Here is a 17,742-nt window from a genome sequence, read left to right as displayed (position 1 = left end):
ATGCCCCAGGCTGAGCTCTCGCAGTGCCAGCGGTGTGAGCAGCAACCTCGGATTGGTGCCAGCGTCCCCTTTGGCTGGCTGATGCCTCCGTTGGCTCTTCCCAGAGGGGCTCAGAGCCGACCATCAGCCCTGAATGTGCGTGGTGGAAAGGGCCCGGGACACAGCCCCAACTCCCTGGTGGCACGTGGGCAGCTGGGCATGGGCAGGAGGCTCGGCGAGGCGGTTTGGGCTCCGTCTGGACGGCCGTGGGGCAGCGCTTGGGGGCCCTCCGTGGTTCCTGCTGCCCTGAGCATCCGTGGTGGCTCCTTCAACGCCCTTCTTGGGGATCGTCGCTCGTGGCGCTTCACCTCCCCGAGCACCCGGCCGGGTCTGTGCCTTCCCGGCGAGGCAGCCGTGGAGCACGCTGTGGACCAGAGCGGGGCCGGCATCTCATGGGCTGGAGGCAGAAAGGGGTGAGTCCTTCCTCGCTGACACCTTGCTCCCCTTGGCTGGGAGCCGTGCCGATCCTTCGCGACTGCTGGGGCTGATCTGCCGGCTGGGGCCAGCCCCGTGGCCGGGGGTGTCCCGTGACGGCTGTGGGGATGTAGCCCACAAGCGGCGTCAGGGGACGCTGCCCGGGGGGACGGAGGGCAGAGCCGTGCGCCAGCCTCCAGGCACTCCCAGCACGGGCGCCGCACCTGGCCCTGGGGAAAAAAGCAGTGGGTTTGGAAACCAAACCGGCTGCTGGGCTCAGCCGTCGTGGTGGCTGATGGTCTCACGAGCCGGACGCCTCCGAGTCCCCTGCTTGGCATTGCCCCCCCACCTTCGCTTCTGCCTCGCGCCAGGCCTTGGAGCACCCTAGAGAGAGGGCGAAATCCGTTCCCACGCCCGGGGCACCAGCTGGCCGCCCTTGGCCCCTGCTCGCCGGGCGGGACCGGATCCGGCCGCGGGGTCCTGCCCTTCGCCGCCGGCCGTGGGGAGCCGCCGCTGGAGGGGAGCTCTGCAGAGCCCGGCCGGGAGGCGGCGGTTGCCGCGGGCTTCCTCGCACGAGCATGCAAAGCGCGGGAGGGGGGCGGCAAAGGCCCTGCGGCCCCCGGCCTGCCCTGACCACCCACGCTCGGCGCATCCGTGCTGTTTGCGGGGCGCAGGAGGAGGCCGCAACCCCCGGCAGCGGCCGGGCTGTCGGAGCGCAGAGCGGCTCCCGGCGAGGATGGGGCAGGAGCGTGCCGGGGCCCGGGCAGCCCGCGGGGCTGGCGAGCGGCGGCGGCGGTGCCAGCTCCGGGCAGGTGTCCCGGCACGGCGTGGCGTGGTGTGGGGAGGGGCTGGCCGGGGGCCGGGCCGGCTCCGGCGCTCCCCGCTAGCAGGCGAGGAGTTAAAAACTCAGCCCGTGTGATGAATATTTAACAGCAGTGCACAGGCTGGAGCTGAGGATTCCTCCGGCTGCAGCGGCGGCTGGCGGCGCGCGGCGCCCTCCCGGGCACGCTGCGCAGCAGGGCCGGCATCGCGCCCCGGCACCGCGGAGGCCGCTCGCCGCCATGGGGGCACGAGGGCTCGGGATAACTTTCCTGACTCTGCCTCTCGTCATCCGAGCGGCCGCCGGAGGTGAGCGGGCGGGCGCGCTGCCTGCCTCCCCGGCGGGCGTTTTGGGGGTGGCCGGGGGCCGGCAGGTGCCGCGGCGGAGGCTGAGATGACGTGGGGGTTTCCGCGCTGCTGCCCGGGGGCTGCTGGCACCAGCCCGGTTTATTCCCTTCCCTGTCGGACGTGCTGCTGGGGGGTGATGTGTGTCCTGGGCACTCGGAGCATCCGCTCCGGCGTCGCGGGAGATGGGGGCTGACCGGGGACCATGGTCTGGCATGGGAGCCGTCCCCTGCCCTCCCCGCAGGGCGTCCCTGTCCCGCCGTGCTGCTGGGGTCCGGCTCGCCTGGGCTGTGCTCCCAGAGCCGAAGGGGGCACATCTGGAGCCAGGAGCTGGAGTTTGTCCCCGCAGGAGATGTCTGGTCCAGGCAGCTCCTCCGAGCCGGTGGGGATGCAGGTGCGGGGGCTCGGGGCTTTGGCCCATCCTCGCTGCTGGCCGGTGCTGCCTGGAAAAAAATCTCCACGCAGCCGGAGTTGCAGTCCCGGGGCGGGGAAGTTTGGGCGCTTCAGGCCGTGCTGGCTGTTAGTGCTGACGTTACCTGGTACCCAGCTGCGACCGAGGATGCTCTTGTGGTCCGTGGCTGGGAGCGGCGCAGCGCCTGCTCTGGCGCAGGCGAGGCGACGGGGTTTCCCAGGAGCTCGGCTTCCCCTTCGGCAGCAAGAAAACTATCTTGAAGCTGGGTTTCCTCCAGCAGGGAGTGCTTCCCGGAGCCCCGCGCTGTCCCGCTCCCCGGCTCGGGGGCGGTTTTCTCTCGCATGGCCGCAGTGGGCGCATGGATGCGGTGGCGCGGGTGCTGAGCCCGTGGGCAGCAGCCCGTCTCTGTGCCCCCATGCGCTGCTGGGGTGCCGGATGCCCGGCGCTGGGGTTTGCAGGCTCTCGGGGGGCCGTGATCAGGGAGGGGGAGTTTGGGCCTTGCAGGGCCTCTGGGAGGGGGCCACAAGCACGCAGCTTGGGGAGGCGAGCAAAGCTGCCGGCCCCTGGGCCGAAGCGCGGCTGCGGCTGCGGAGGAGGAAGCAGGCGCTGGGCTCCGGCTGCCTTAGCATCCCTGTCTGCTGCGCCGAAACCCGGCTCTAAGCGAGCAGCGCTGGCAGTCGCTCTGCTCGCCGGCTCCCTGCCAGCGCGAGCGGTGACAGCAGCGCTGTGGGAGTGAGCACCCGCAGCGCGGGGCGCCGGGCGAGCCGGCCGGCCCGGCAGCGTGGGCACGGCGCTGCCCACGGCCCCGCTCGCCACCTTCCCGGGCCGCGGGCATCCCCCGCCGGCCACGCGCTCCGGAGCCCACCAGGGAGGGGATGTGACCCTGGAGGAGGGTTTGGCAGCAGCCGGCTCCAGCCCGGCAGTGGGGAGCGGAGGGCCGGGAGCGGCTGCAGGGCTGGGGCCGTTTGCCCCGGGCACGGCGGGATGAGATGCGGGGAACGGCTCCGGGGGAGGCGGCGCGCCGGGCCGCACCGAGCGCGGCAGCCTCCGGAAGGAGAGCAAACAAAGCCGGGCAGGTTTCCTTGGAAAGAGGCGGCCGGGGGAGGCGGAGAGGGTGCGAACGCATGTGAACAGCAGCGCCGAGAATAGCCGGGACAGGAGTAAGTGACGGGTCCGTGAGGCTGGGTGAGTTTGGCCACCCGGCGTGCGGCTCCCCACCGGCGGGACGAGAGCAGGGAAGGGTGCTGGTGGGACGCGGTGCACCCTCACTGGGGGGGTCCCGGGATGCGGCTCAGGCGGTCGTTAGCCCCGGCTTAGGGCTTTTCGTGGTGCTGGAGGGGGCGTGGGGTGCCGTGGGGCCGTTTGCAACACCCCCGGCGGGGCTGAGCCTCGCAGCCCCGTGGCAGTGGGCGAGGACGGGGATCCCTTTCTCACCCCGAGCCGCCGTGCAGGCAGGGTGGGCTGTAAGGGGGCACGCAGGGTGGATATGCAAGTAAAGGGCTATTTATTAGCGGTCCTGGGCTCGTCTGCAAGAGCCCAGCTGCCTCGCGTGCCTGGCCGCGTGCTGCTCTCACCCCTTCCCTCCTCCTCCTCCTCCTCCTCCTCCTCGCAGTGCCCCACATCTGGGCACATCCCCGTGCACCCGTCCTTGTGGGGGGGGGGGGTCTCCGTCCCCATGCACACCCATCCCCGTGGTGGTCTCCATCCCCGTGCACGCCTCCCCACGGGGGTCTCCATCCCTGCACACTGTCCTGCCCCCTCGGCACCTCCAGCAGAGGTGGCGTGGGAGCAGACAGCGGGCAACAACCTGGGATTTTTCAGTAAAAAGCGTGGGGTTTGGGCGCGGGCGTCTCCATTCCCTCACCCGAGCTCTCCTCTCCCCTGCAGGGCAGTGGTGCTACGATTCGCAGGACCCCAAGTGCGGTGAGTATTGCGGCGCGGGGGCCCGGCCCCTCGGGGACCCCGCGGCCGCAGAGCGCTCTGCCCCTCCGCCTGTCGAGCGCAAATCCCGCCCCGTTTCCTCTTCGCAGCCACGCAGCACTTCAGTTTTCTCGCAGGGAAGCGGCCCTGCTGAGGGATAAAACGAAGGGACGGGGTAGCTGGAAGCGGCCGAGATGTCCCCAGGCTGCTGCAGCACACGGTCCCCGCGGCGCCGGGCAGGCATTCCTCGCGGGCGAGCGTGCCGGTGCAGCGAGCCCGGCCCTCCCACTCCCTCTCAACGGACGCTCGGCATCAGGACGTCGCCCCGGCAGGGCCGGGAGCCACGAGGGAAGCGCCGAGGCAGCGTGTTGGCAAATCCACCGCGGGGAAGAGGGCTCAGGCAGTTAAACTACCTAATGCGAAGGCGGCAACGATTAGAGTGCGCTGTGCAGCTTAAATCTCAGGCGCGCTGATGAATAAACTAAGCGAAACGCCGGGAGCCCCTCAGAGCGGCTCAGGCTCGGCTCCCACCTCCAACGAGGGTCGGCTGCTGGTTGCTACCGCGGGCAGGATTGGCTTCACCGGTTTTGGTTGAAGCAGGTGAAAATCTGGATTTAACACTTGCCCTCAGTGACACCCGCAATGCCGATGTCCTGGGGCAGGAGGGAGGCAGCAGGGTCCTGCAGCCGCGAGCGCCGACCGCTGCCCTGGGCTCTGGCGCGAGGAAGGATGGCGCTGTTTTGGGAGCCGAAAGGCTTCTGCTCGCTGCTGGGAAAATAAGCATTGGCCCTGCGATACAGTGGCTGGGTGCCGCTTTGTCTTGAAGCATGCAAATAGCTTGTAAAAGGTTAATTAAGGATCAATGAGCAGGTAATTACCTGTAACGGTCCAACTGTTTTATAGCTCTTTGGTGCACGTACACCATGTCCAGCGGCTGTAGCACATTACTCGTGTCTGAAGAGCATTAACAGTTAGGAACAACTTATTGCTCCTTGATGAGCAGCTGGACGGGGCTGGCAGTTTAACCGAGGTCGGGTCACCAGCAAGGGCGGATTTTCACCAGCGCTGGGCTGGCGGAGGCTCGCGGCGTCGCAGAGGCTGCAGGAGGTGGCCGGGGCGGTGCGGAGCAGAGCAGCCCCTTAATGAAAGCAGCAGCCGGTCTGCGGGGCCGTGGGGCGGTGGGGTAACACAGCAGCAGGCAGCGGCTGGCCCTGGGCGGTCTGTGGCCAGGGCGAGCGTGCCCAACGCGTGCCCGGAGGCATGGCCCCATGGCAGGGGAGGCAGCTCCGGCATCCCGGAAAGGAGCCGGGCGGCTGGCGTGCGTCCTGTGCCCGGAGGCTGCTGGGGCGGCCGCCGCGGGGCAGCGGGACGGGCCCCAGGCGCAGGCCCCGGGGGCTGCAGCTGGCCCCGGTGCGGTGACCGGCAGGGCTCGGGGCTCTTCCACTGCCCACTGGCGTGACTAGTGCAAATGTGCTGAGCACCTGGCTGAAAACGCCTCCCTCTCTGGCTCCCTTCCTTGGAAAATCCTTCCCGACCGTGAGTGCTCGGGCTGCCGGCCGTTCGGCTTTGCAGCGAGCGTGGCCAGGAGCGGGGAGGTGACGCCGAGGGTGATGCACCCGGCTGCGCCGGGGGCACCCGGCCGCCTGCCAGGTGCCGCGTCCTCACCCTGAGCCTGCGCCTGGTGCCCGCGCGAGCGAAGCCCTGAGCCCGGGAGCTGCGCTGACCTGCGGGCGATCTCCCTGAGCGCCGCCTGCGATTTGCACCAGTGTGGCTTTCGTGTAGAGGGCGTGCTGTCGCGGGGCATAATTTGACAAAAACAGCACGCGTAGGCCGAAATGTGCTAAACACCAAACTGCGTGTTCTGCTGATGGTTCCCATGTCCTCCGTTTTCCCCATTCCTGCAATGACTCCTGGCCGTCCTCTCCTCGTAGGCACTCAGTTCGGTTTAATCCGCTCCCTCTTAGTGGCGCGACCTCTCCCCGTGGCCAGGCTGTTGCGGGGCTGTGCAGAAAGCAGCCCCCTTCGTGCAGCGCACCCCCGGGCGGCAGCGGGGAGGGGACAGCAGGGCACGGCCGGCGGCCTGCAAGGGGGCGGCTGCGGCGGGGAAAGCCCGAGGACGCGGCCGGGGCCTCGCCGAGGTGGCCAGAGGCTTGGCCGGACGTGAGGAAGGCTTGGTGCGGAGGGGGACGGAGGAACCGAAGGGGCCGGGAGGGAACCTGCCCTTCAGCGCGGCGAGCGACGCCGCAGCCTGCCGGGCTAAATCCAGCTGCTGGCCCTGCGAGGAAGCCCCGCTCAATTACGAACGAGGCTGAAATAAGCCCCTGCACATCGCTATCGCCGCAGGTCGGCCGAGCGGGAGGCGGCTCCCGCGGGACACCGGGAAGCGCGGCGGGAGCGGGGCGGGCGGGCGGACGGCAGGGGAGCGCCGGTGGCCCTGCGGCAGCCGCGCCGCCCGCCCCGACCCTGCTGCCGCCTCCTCGGCAGGCCCCAGCCACTGGAAGGAGCTGAAGGCCACCTGCGGGGGCAGCCAGCAGTCGCCCATTAACATCGACCGGCGCCGGCTCCGGAGGGACGGCCGCCTCGGCGACATCCTCTTCGAGGGCTACAACCAGGCCCCTCCGGGCAAGTGGAGGCTCACGAACGACGGGCACACGGGTGCGTGCCGGGGMCGGGTGTCCCGTGTCCCTGCTCCTCCGCCTGCGGTCACGGTGGTGGGAGCTCCCGGGTGCTCCCTTCCTCAGCCTGCATGAGCATGGGACCACAGYGCAGCCTCTGTCCCAGGGATTTGCATGATCCCGGCTATTAACCCGGGCGGGAATAGCCCCGGGGCTTGCCCGGCCGCAGGGGAGCCGCGGAGGGGACGCCGGGGCGCAGCTATCCCTCCTGGCGTCCCTGCGCCCTCCTCACCCGCGGGTCTCCCGCAGTGGTGCTGAGCCTGCAGGGCGACTCGGAGGCAGAGCACATCAACATCACCGGCGGGGGCCTGCCCGGCACCTACCGGGCTCTGCAGCTCCACTTCCACTGGGGCAGCCTCGCCGGCAACGGCTCCGAGCACACCCTCGACGGGCGCCAGTTCCCCATGGAGGTAGGTGGGAGCCGGCAGTGCCCTGCTGCCGTGGGCGAGCACGCGCCGTGGGGGGCCGCAGAACTGCAAACGCACCCTGGGACCGAGAGCGGTTTTCGGTAGCTTGCAGCATTTGCGTTTGCTGCAGCCGCTTGCCCGTTTGCTGTTGCTGTTTCTATGCTGCGGCATGATTGCATGCAAGCGCCTGGAGCATGCAACAAGGAGGCGTTTTTGGTGGCTCTTGCACCAATATGAGGGGTCTGGGGTCCTTCTGGTAAGCAGATGTTAATAAAACCTGGGGAGAGGGGTTGTATGGCCGGGATGGGGAAAGAGCCCGTTGTGCTCCCGGCTAGCAAGTCCCGTGCTCCGGACGGAGGGCGAGTGGTGCTCGGGGGAAGCGGGGAAGCCGGGAGCAGCGATGCAGCCGCGGTGACTCAAAGCTGCAGCTCTGCTTCCAGCACCTCTCCCTGGCGCTTTATATAGCGCGTTGCAGCACCACGCCCCGACGGCAGCCACGGGGGCTTCGCCGCAGCAGCCCCCCAGGGCGGGAGCCCYGTCCCCCGATCAGTTAAAAAGCAGCTGACGTAAGACTCGAGAGTTTTTCTTTACCGCTCTTGGGCAAAGGTGGCTTTTCTGGTCCGTTTTGCAGCGTTTGGGGGGCACCGGCTGAAGCGGCAGAGCGGGTGCGTTGAGTCAGCGCACGTGAGGGAGGGCGTGCGTGAGCGTCTTCAGCAAATGCTCGGAGATCTTTCTGGATGAAAGAGGCTCTGTGCCTCTGAAATATTTATTATCTGTCAGAGTGGAGCAAAATTTACTCACTGTGCACAGGAGCAGAGGCCCCGACGCGCGGCTGGTGTACGAGCAGGGGCTGCTGATGCCCCTTTCCCCAGCCCCGCTCCTCCTGCAAAGGGAGCTCCCTTGCTTTGAGGCGCTTTGATTTTTTCCCCAAACCTCCCCGCCACCTCGCTCCGGGGGTCGGCGGGTGCCCGCGCTCAGCCCCTCTGTGCTTTCCCCAGCTGCACATCGTCCACATCAACGTCAACTACCGGACCCTCGGGGAGGCCAAGGGGCACCCGAACGGGCTGGCTGTGCTGGGCTTCTTCTTCAAGGTAGGTGCCGGGCGGGCTGGGGACACCAGCACGAGCTCCAGGGCGGCTCCTCTCTGTGTCCATCTGCACCCTGGCGCCACCCGGCCCCGAAGCCCACGGTGCTCTCTGCTGCGGTTTGCGGAGCTCTGGAAAGGAAAACGAGGCGAGAGCATCAGGGAGGCGGTGAAGGGGCTGCGGTGCTGCGCGGCAGCCGGGAGGCATCGTCTTGGCCGGGGGCTTTGCCAGAAGGGCGCCCGGCGTGGAGCCGTGCGTGGGTGGGTGCTGGGGGCCGGGCTCCGGCCGTGCGTGGTCAGCTCGGTGCCGTCAGTCACATGCAGCTCTAAATTTTCCTGCCCCGAGTCGAAACATTCTTCTGGTCTAAATGAGGAATCGGAAACGCCCCCGAGGATTTGCAGCAGAGCTGCCTGAACAGCATGGGTCTTCTTGGGAAATGCTGGTTTCTGGGAGCTTCTCGTGGGAATGTGCTTGTTTTGATGACGCTGGGGAGAGGCTTCCTACAGCCGCTGAAAGAGAGCGAGAAAGAGCCGCAGTCCAAGGGGGCCGGGGCAGCACGTGTCTCCTGCTTCCCAGGTATTCTGAAAGGTCTTGGTTTTGCCCCAGAAGAGGCTCTAAATTCTTGAGCTTCGTAACCCTGTGCAGCCAGGAAAGCTGGTTGGGGCAGGAGGTAGGTCGTGGTGAGCCTGGGAGGTGAGCGGTGCCGGGAACCCCGCTCCTGCTTCGTGTGAAGGGGGGGGTCCTTGCAAAGTCGCCCTCCCACCTGTGGGGCTGTGGGGACATTGGGCTCGGGGACATGGGGCTCAGGGACCCACTTGGCAGCGGGTACTCATGTGCAAGCATTTACCGTTCACTGCTCCCCTCCACAGGTCTCGGAAACAGATAACTCCAACTACAACACCATCGTGGCTGGCCTGAGGAACGTGTCCCACCACGGTGAGTCGTCTTCAGCTGCTCTGTGCTGGGGCAGGGGAAAAATCCCGGTCCAGGGGGTGGTGGTGGTGCTGGGCAGATGCCACCAGGCCATGGCGGCACGACACGTGGCGCTGACTGCCGCTGTCTCTCCAGGGGACTTTGTGGATTTGGCCTCCACTTTCCGCCTGAGCAACCTGCTCCCGAGCGCCGGGCAGCTCTCCAAGTACTACCGCTACCAGGGCTCCCTGACCACCCCCGACTGCAGCGAAGTCGTCGTCTGGACGGTGTTCGAGGAGCCCGTGGCTATCGGCCGCGCACAGGTAACGGTGCAGCACACTCCGGCTCCGCTGCTCGCCCCGGGAAGGAGCCCGTCTCCTACAGCTTCTGGCTGCGGCGCCGCTGGGTCCATGCTGCGGACGGGTAGTGCCTTTAGAGATGGACAACCCCGAGGCTGGCCAGAGCGGTGCTTGCCGGGCTACTGGTGCGTGGTTTGGTAAAGCAAACGTGTTGAGCATCACTCCGGCCCGCGAGGGGGTACTGGGGTCTCCTGCGTTCGCCCCGGCCGGCAACGCTCAGGGAGGCCCTTGGGGACGCTCGCCTGCGCCATGCACAGCCCGTTTCCGTGCGATTTTCCTTACATCTAAACAGCAGCGTAAAGAAAATAATCTCTGCAATAAAGCTCTCGGTGCGCTGACAGCTACCTCCTTTTGCAAGGATTAGGTGGTGGAAGCGTGACCGCCCACCGGCAGTGAGAAATCCCGCGTGGATCACTCGGCGCGCGCACGTGCCCGCACGCCCCCGGCACGCCAGCGCGATTCGCAGAGCAAAAAGGGGGGCAAATTAACACAGGCAGGCAGCAGATCTGAGCAGCAAAGCGCCTTTCCTCCCCCCCGCCGCCGCCAGGAGCCCAGCGACAGCCGCCCGTGCGGGCTTCGGCGACGGGGGCGAGGCGGTCGCAGCTCCGGCGGGAGGAGGACGAGCTTTGTAGGGGCTCCAGGGCTTGCAGCCGCAGAGCTGCAGGGTTTTGCCTGCTCCCGCAAGCACAGGGCAAAACCTCGGTGATGGCAGCGCCCCAAAACGGCTCTGAGAAGAGGAGGGAGCGAGGGAGGCAGGGAGGGAGCTCTCCTCTCTTCCCCGAGTTTCCCAGTAAATGCGTTTCCTTGAGGGAGTCCCATGCTGGCCAATCTTTAAGTGCTCAACACAGGCCCCAAAAACATAATTAGCTTCTTTCAGCATCAGCAGTTGATCCTGGTAAGACCTGGATTATCCTATTTACCCTCCGGTTTCTTGGTCTGGGAGCAGGAGCCGCCGGCATGGGGCGATGCCGTGGTTCCCGCGCCACCACCTGGCCCACGTGCTGCGGCCACGGGGTACCCCAAAACGCAGCACCAACCCCCCCCATCCTGGGAGCCTCCGGGTAAAAGTCACACGCCAGCAGTTTGAGGGGAAAGCTAGGTTTCTGTGTTTTACCCGCTGCCAGGGTAGGATTTAAGCGCGTGCTCTGCTTGATGCTGCAGCTAAGGCCGTGCATGTTCAAGGGGCTGGGCGAAGGTGGCGCGGGCTCGGGGCAGGTCCGGCGCCGTGAAATGACTCGCCGGCTCCTTCCTCTCCCTCCTCCGCAGCTGACGGCGTTCGTGAACACCGTCCACTTCCCAGCCGTCGGCTCCGCGCTCCTCAAAATGACCAACAACTTCCGCCCGCCGCAGCCCCTGCGCAGCCGCCAGGTCCTGGCCTCCCGGGACGCCACGACGAGCCGCGGCGCCGCGTGCGGGAGCTGCCGCCAGCTCCTCTGGGCCCTGCTCCTGCTGCCCCTGCTGGGCCCCACTGCCATGCACCCCTCCTAGGGCCCCGGCCGCCGCCGCCGCTCCCCGGCCCCGTCGCTTTGCCGAGCGCTGCATGAACGTTGCCGCCCTGCGATGGTGGCTGTAAGGCAACGCGTCCGATTCACGGGTTTCTAGGGGGAAAAAAAATTAGAAAGCGAGGTGAGATGTCAACTGAGCGAAGATCTGCTTTGCTCCAAGCCCCGGGTGGTCCTGCCGGGGTGAAGATGTGCATCGTTGCAAGCCTCGCGCGTGGCTCGTGGGGAAAGACGTGGATCGTTGCAAGCCTGGAGCGCGGCCGGCATGAAGCACTGGGGAGGGGGCGCGCCGGCGGGGCTGGAATAAACCCGAGGTTTTTGCGCTGTGCCTGGGAGTCGTGGGCTTTTTGGTGGCATTTCCCTTCGGTGTTGCAGGATTTTGGGGAGTGGGGAGGCGGAGGGGGCCTTGCCTGGGAACGGAGGCTGTGGGATGCTGCCGGGGAGCTGCAGGGGTGCCACCGTGCCCGTCCATTGACGGCCCTTTCCCAGGAGCTAATTTTAGGCCCGGATTGACTGAAATGCAGTGAAACGGTAGCTGCAGAAATAGCCGTGGCTGCCAGCTCCGTCCCTCCGCTCCCGGCCCCTCTCCATCTCGGAGCGAGGCCGGGGCAAAGCTGCGGCAAAGGCAAATGGGGTCGTTCATAATTCATGCGCTGAAGCTTTGGGCTCGTTTCTAGTCTCTTCCTGAGTTATGGAGATAAGAGCACAGGCCGTCGCCTCAGCRGGGAGCGGGGGAGGTTGAGGTTTCCCCATTTTGGGGGTGAAACAGCCGCAGCTGACGCCCGCCAGCCCTGACGCAGCTGCACGCCGGGGTGCAGCGGCCCCGTGCGCCGGCCGTGCAGCGCAAGGCACCGCCACCGAGAGCGTCGGGGAGCCGAAGGGGCCGAGATCTAGGGATCTCCCTTCCCTCTAAGTCTCTGCCAAGAAGCAGGTGATGTTTAGTGTCCCCGAGCCCTCCAAGGCGGGTAGGAAGGGAAGAGCTCCTTTTTCCAGCCTCTTGGTCCCAGCAGGCAGCGCTTCCCCTTTTCTCAGCTGCAGCTAGGGCTTTACAGGGGGCGCGGGGGCAACGGGGAGGGTGAGCAGCGGGGTGGAAAGCCTGCTCTCCACGCGGGCCGGCTGATTCCGGGGCCCATCCCTTGCGTTCCTCCTTTCGGTGCTTGAGGCCAGCTACGAAGGAGGAGCCCTTGGCCCTCCCTGGGGCCGGTCCCATGTCCCTGCTCTCGTTTCCAGGCCGGCTGCGGCGCAGGGCCCCGGCCACGGTCCCTCGCTGCGTGATGGAGATGTATTGATGCTGACAGAGAGAAATAATTAAGAGCTGCTTGCACGGCCCGCGGAGTTTAACCCGTGTGATTTCCTCGACTCACGCCGAGCGCCGGACACGGGAACAGGGAAAGGGGGCGCAGGTTGCCGAGAGGGGGATCGGGATTGGGAGATCGGGACCGGGATCAGGGCTCTGCCTCGGCCCTTGGCGCTGGTGCCTCTGCGTTTCGGTGGGGACGGCTGGCTCTGAGGGCGCGTGCCGGCGCGTGCCGTGGCTGTGTCCGGCCCCCCGCGGCCGCCGAACCCCCCCGCTGCGGCAGTGGCTGCTCGGCTGGGTCGTTACCGCAGCGCTCCGGCCGGCGCTCGCTGGAAGCGGCGACCTTGCCGGGGGGCCCTCGGGTGCTTGACCTTCCCTGAGGACTTCGTCAGCGCAGGTAATGGCCCCGGCCACGGCCCTGCTCCGTGCGGGGAGACACGAGCGCAGCTCGTTACAGCGAGGGCTCGTTACAGCGAGCGCCTCGGGGAGAGCTGGGGCCGAGGCAGGCGGGAGCGCTCCTGCACGGAGGCCACGACCGCGTGTGCAGCCAGGCTGTGCTGGAGCACGAGCCTTGCCCTGGCCCGGCGTGGCTGTTGGGACCCCCTGCCCGGGAAAGCCAGGAATAACCGGAGAGCACGGGAATAACCAGGGAGCACAGGAAGCTCCCCCAGCGCGGCGGTAGGAAGCGCGGCCAGGCGTGCGGCTCCGCGATGGGACCTGCGCGGTGTCGGCTCTGCCGCACGGTGCCCGTGCCTGGCTTGTGGCACCCCATTTTTTTCACCCGGGCTTTGCATTTTGGCCGCTCCACCGTAGCCAACGTTTCCTCCCCGCTTTGTGCTGCCCGGGCCGGTGCTTTTGGCTGGCGTTTCCCCCGGGGGTCCGTCCCGGGGCAGCTCCGGATCTGCGGTCAGATCGAAACCCGCCGGGGCGCACGGCGCGGGGCCGGTTCCCGTTCTGGGCTCGCGGGGCGCCGCGGGCACCAGCCAAGCGAAACCCGCCGGCCCGCAAAGCCCTTCAGCCGTGAAAGGGAAAGCGCGGCGGCTCCCGCGAGCCCCCCGGCACAGGGGCCGGCTGGGCCTCGTGGGGGGCACCCCAGCCCTCGGCGGCCCTTGGGGGTCTCCAGCCCCGCGGGGCCCTGGAGTCCCTCTCCTCGGGCAGGTCACGGGTGGGGAGCACCCCGGGGATCGCTGGTCCTGCCCTGAAAACAGCCCTTCCCTTCCCGTCCCAGCCCAGCCCTGGGGTTTCCTTAGGTGARCCCCCCCCCGCCGTGCCCCCCGCTTCATCGCGGCACGGCCCGGCCCGGAGTCCTCGTCCCCTCTGGTGGAGCCCAAAGCAGGTGGGAGCTTTGGGGACTGGTGGCACGGCACCGCCGGCCCCACTCCTGTGCAGGCCCTTGCGTGGGAGGGAGCCGGCCGTCCCACCGCTCACCGCCACCCTTGCTAGCCCCACAGCTGGGAGTTTTGCTGGCGCCTGTCGTGTTAAATGTGGGTGACCACGAGGTGTCTCTGCAACCTCAAAGTTGTGCTGGCCGAGCCTGGGGAGATGTTGGCCTGAGGTGCCGCCAGGTGGTGGCATCTCTATCTCCATTTCCTCTCTCTCTCCATCTCCATCTCCATCTCCTCTCCTGTCTCCATCTCCGTGTCCGTCTCCTCTGTGCATGTCCGTCTCCTCTCTCCATCATCTCTTCTCCTGGCCTGGGCAAGGGAGCATTCTCATCCTCGGGAACGAAGCGCTTCCAGGAGGAGCTGATAAAAGGCTCAGCTGGTGCCACCCCAGCGTCTCCCCTGGCCTCGTGCATGCTGCTGCCCCGAGGGCTGTGCGCCTCGGCCCAGCGCCTCTGCAGGGCTGCGAAGGTCGGGCCTCGCTCAGCGCGGTGGGAGCCGCGAGGGCGGCGGGTGGGAGTGCTCGGGAGCTACCGCCGGCGTTAGCACGAGCTGGAGAAACCTCCTACTGAATCGCTGTCAGCGCCGGGTGCGATGCAGGCCCTGGCGCTGGGAGGGGAGCGCTGCACCCCGGGTGGTGAAGTGGCCACGCTCCCAAGCCTCAAGCAGCTCCAACCCAAGCCGCAGGGCTGGGGCTGGGTGCAGAGTGTGCCCGGGGCAGGAGTGGGGCTGGATGCCCATGGTGGGCCAGGAGGCGCCGGCCGGGCTGGGGACCTGCTTGCCCATGGGTCTGCGGCTTGGACGGAGGGGCGCAGCGGGACCTGGGCAGGCTTTGGGAGCCGCGGGGGCTGCGAGCCTGCTGCAAACCTCCGATCCCCACTGCTCCTGCTTGAGGGGAGTTTTTAGTCTCTGCAGCTCGTGGGACCCCCAGAGGCTTGTGGCACCGCGGGCAGGCAGATCGCCTCGTGGCGGTGCCTCCGCTTCCCCTGCCGGGCACCGGGACTGCGTTTGCCTGGCGGGGGGGCGCGGAGGTGTCCTCGAGCCCCCTCTGCTCCATCTCTGGAGCATGCGCTGGTGAGTGCAGGGATGCCGTGCACCCCCGGGTGTCCCGCAGAAACGGGAAAAGCCCTCCCCGCTTTCCTGAACCATGCCGCAAAGGTGGCACATGGCGCCAGGAGAGCTGGCCGTGGCCCCTTGGCTGCAGGGCCGAGCGGCAACACCGAATGCTCCGGATAAGCTCAGCCGCCTCTTTCCCCTAATTTGGGGAGGTGCTGGAGCACCTCGCTGGGTTATCGCCCGCCGTGAGCCCCCTTTCCAGGATGCGCTGGCTCCGGCTCCCCGCGCCGCTCCCGCGTCCCTCGTGCAGGAGTGCTGCACCGCCCCAGGTGCAAGGAGAAAGGGACCTGGAAAAGCTCCCAAAGAACAGTTGCCAAAATGGAGCTGAAAAGCGACCTTTGCTCCTTCTCTACGTGTCCTTGCAAGCGGGGCTGGGGAGGGGACGCTCTCCTTGCCACGTGCTGGAAAATTTTTGTTGCTGGTGCAGAGTAGGCTCGGGGGAAACGTGCCCGCGGGCTATTTCGAGATCCCAGCTGGTGTTTGTCCAGGCTGGCCGCCTGTTTGCTGCTGGGATGTAATTTTAGCGAAGGCAAACTGTTGTTTTTGACCTCCTCGCGCTGCGGTCGGCACATCTGGCCGGGGCAGAGCGCGGGGTCAGCGGCGAGGGCGGTCGAGGGTGGCGGGGCGCCGAGGTGGCCGGGCGGGAGCAGGATTGACCATGACGGCAGAGGTGCCGCACCACCGCTCCGATGGCCCGGGGAGCTGCTGGGGAAGGGCAGCCTGCAAAATAAGGGGGAAAGCCCGTATTTCCCTGTGCAATTGGTGCTGGCGGCACTGCACCCCGAAGCGCCTGCTGGGGCTCACCCGCCGGCGGGGGTTCCCGTGCCACCGCTGCCGTCGCCCCTCTCGCACCAGGCTGCCTCCGCTCGCCCCCGGCCGGAGCAGTGCAGCCGGGCTCCCCCAGCGCCTGCGGCCAGCCGGCGTCGGGGAAAACCCTCCGGGCAACCTCGGGCTCCTCTTATGCTGCATGTGCTTGAATAAATTAAAAAAAAAAACCCTAAAAAACAGTTAACATCAAGCCGAGCTGCAGAGCTGCAGCCCTCGCGGCACTGACACGTCTTGCCGGGGCAGGCAGTTGCACAGTGCAAAAATCGACTTTTGGTTTAAAAAGCTTCCTAGATCGTTCAATATGAAGATGCCCCGGGCCTGGCCTGGGGAGCCCGGCGCAGCCACATCCAGCGTGGCAAAAAGCAGCTTGTGCTGAGAAATGGCCTCTGGTTGCCGCTTCTGCCCTCTCGGTCGCTTCCCCTCAGCTGCGCTTTCCGTGCCCGTCGCTCCGGCAGCGTTTCCTGGTTAGAAGTTTCTTAACATTAAGATTAAAAACTTGTGAGTCTTAAACAGCGATGGAACTTAAATAAAATATATTTTCAAGAAAGGTAGTTCAAATCCTGGGATAAAAATGTGTCTCTTAGTGCAGTTTGTGTTGTGCAAGCTGGCTTTTTACGCCAGATGTTAGTAGAAACAAGTGTTTTCTTCATTTCCTGAGCAGGCGTGAAGTTCTGGTGTGAGCTCGATGTTTTTAATATTCTAAACTTGAGATGAAAAATATTTTTGAGAGGCTCAAAGGAGCTTATTTTTCATTTGGCTCAGCTTGTTTGCAACTTGTTTATGACCCTGGGCTTTTATATTTGGTGCTGTTTACCTCTATACAGGCCCTGTGTGTGTTTTTATGCACACATAAATAAAATATCATCACAAATAATTTGTCCTGCAGCTCCACTCATCCAGCAAGTTTCCGCCGTCCAGCTGTGAAATGCGGCAGTTGCTGTTTTGACACAGCTATGCAAATGCTTTTTTCTTTGCAAGTGTGCTATATCGGTCAGGTAATGTTTTCAAGTGAACCAGCATGAAACATTTATTTATTTAGTTTAATTACCTCTCATGTACAGCATGATTAAAAAAAAATCCCTGCCGTGCGGTTTTTGCAGGCGCCGCCGCTCAGCCTCCCGCTGGCGCTTCCACCCCAAGCTGTTCATGGGGGGTTTTAAGGCAGGAATGGCCACAACCTGTATTTATTTTCCAAGATTCAGGGGGTTTGGCTCTGCCCCGTATTTTGGGACTCTTGATCCTGCCCCGTCCGTTATGTTGCAGGTCGAGCGGCGCCGAACGACCCCGCTGCTCCGGGAGGCGCTCGCCGTGGTTTTGCTGCGAAAAGGGGTGAAAGTGGGTCGCCGCCGCCGGAGCTGGGGCGGGGGGCTGCCGGGGGGCCCCGAGGCGGCGGGGCCGGCGGCCGAGGGGCCTGGGGCAGCTCAGGAGGGCGAGGGGGCCGGCGGCCCCGCGGCCCCGCTGCGCGCCCGCTCTGGCCCACGTCAGCGCCCGCTGGAGCGGGTTTCGCTTCCCTTTCTCGGGGCGCCGGGGGCCGCGCGTGCGGGGCCCCGATTGGGCGTTTGGGCCAGCGCCGGGTAAATTTAGCCCGGGGACGCCCCGGCAGCGGTGGCGCAGCTGCGCGGGGGCCCAGCTGGGAAGGGCCGGGCGGGCGGCTGGGCTTCGGTTTTGGCTGTTTCGATGTGATTCTTGATCACGGAAACACTGCCCGGCGCGTTCCTGGAAAAGCCGTGGGGGCCCAAAAATGGCCTTTGCTGCCTCTGTATCCCGCTCCTCCAGGCTTAGCATCGCCGCATGCCTCTGAGACAGCCCGTGCGGCGGGGGACGAGGTTCCCCCTTGCCGGCGCTGCGGGGCGGGATGCGGGGGGATTTGCTGGCCTGGGGCCGGTCCAGGCGCGGGGCCGGGGCCGGCAGCGGAGCAGATCTGCTCCCGCCAGGCTGTGCGGGGAGCCGGGGCCGCGGGGCCGCAGCCGCCCCAGCCAGCGCTGGCGGAAGGGCCGAAGCCTCCCCTCCGCACCCCCAAAGCAAACACGGGGCCTCGTCCCCGCAAGGACGAGGCGGGACGGTGCCAGGTCTCCGTGCTGCCAGACCTGGCTCTTCCGTGTGCCCAGCCTTGGGGCCTGAGGGCTCCGGCCCCGAGCTCCCCATTACACCAAGCTCCCCATGGCACCGAGCTCCCCACAGCACCAGGATCCCCACAGTACTGAGCGCCTCATGGCACCGAGCTCCCCAT

At 66.5% G+C, this 17,742-nt stretch overlaps 1 protein-coding gene across 1 annotated transcript; it reads left to right on the top strand.

Annotated features, from left to right (window-relative positions):
- Nucleotides 1-11,204, top strand: LOC112978432 (carbonic anhydrase 15-like). Its single transcript, XM_026091954.1, has 9 exons — nt 1-184; nt 291-452; nt 3,917-3,952; nt 6,434-6,604; nt 6,874-7,034; nt 8,030-8,122; nt 8,986-9,052; nt 9,185-9,351; nt 10,654-11,204. Exons 1-9 carry the CDS (start codon nt 1-3, stop codon nt 10,873-10,875), a joined length of 1,263 nt encoding a protein of 420 aa, XP_025947739.1. The 3' UTR covers nt 10,876-11,204.
- Nucleotides 11,205-17,742: the final 6,538 nt, after the last annotated feature.

Source organism: Apteryx rowi, unplaced genomic scaffold, assembly GCF_003343035.1.
Source record: "Apteryx rowi isolate R43461 unplaced genomic scaffold, aptRow1 scaffold_93, whole genome shotgun sequence".
Lineage (NCBI taxonomy): Eukaryota > Metazoa > Chordata > Aves > Apterygiformes > Apterygidae > Apteryx > Apteryx rowi.
This window is presented reverse-complemented; position numbering and strand designations above follow the sequence as displayed.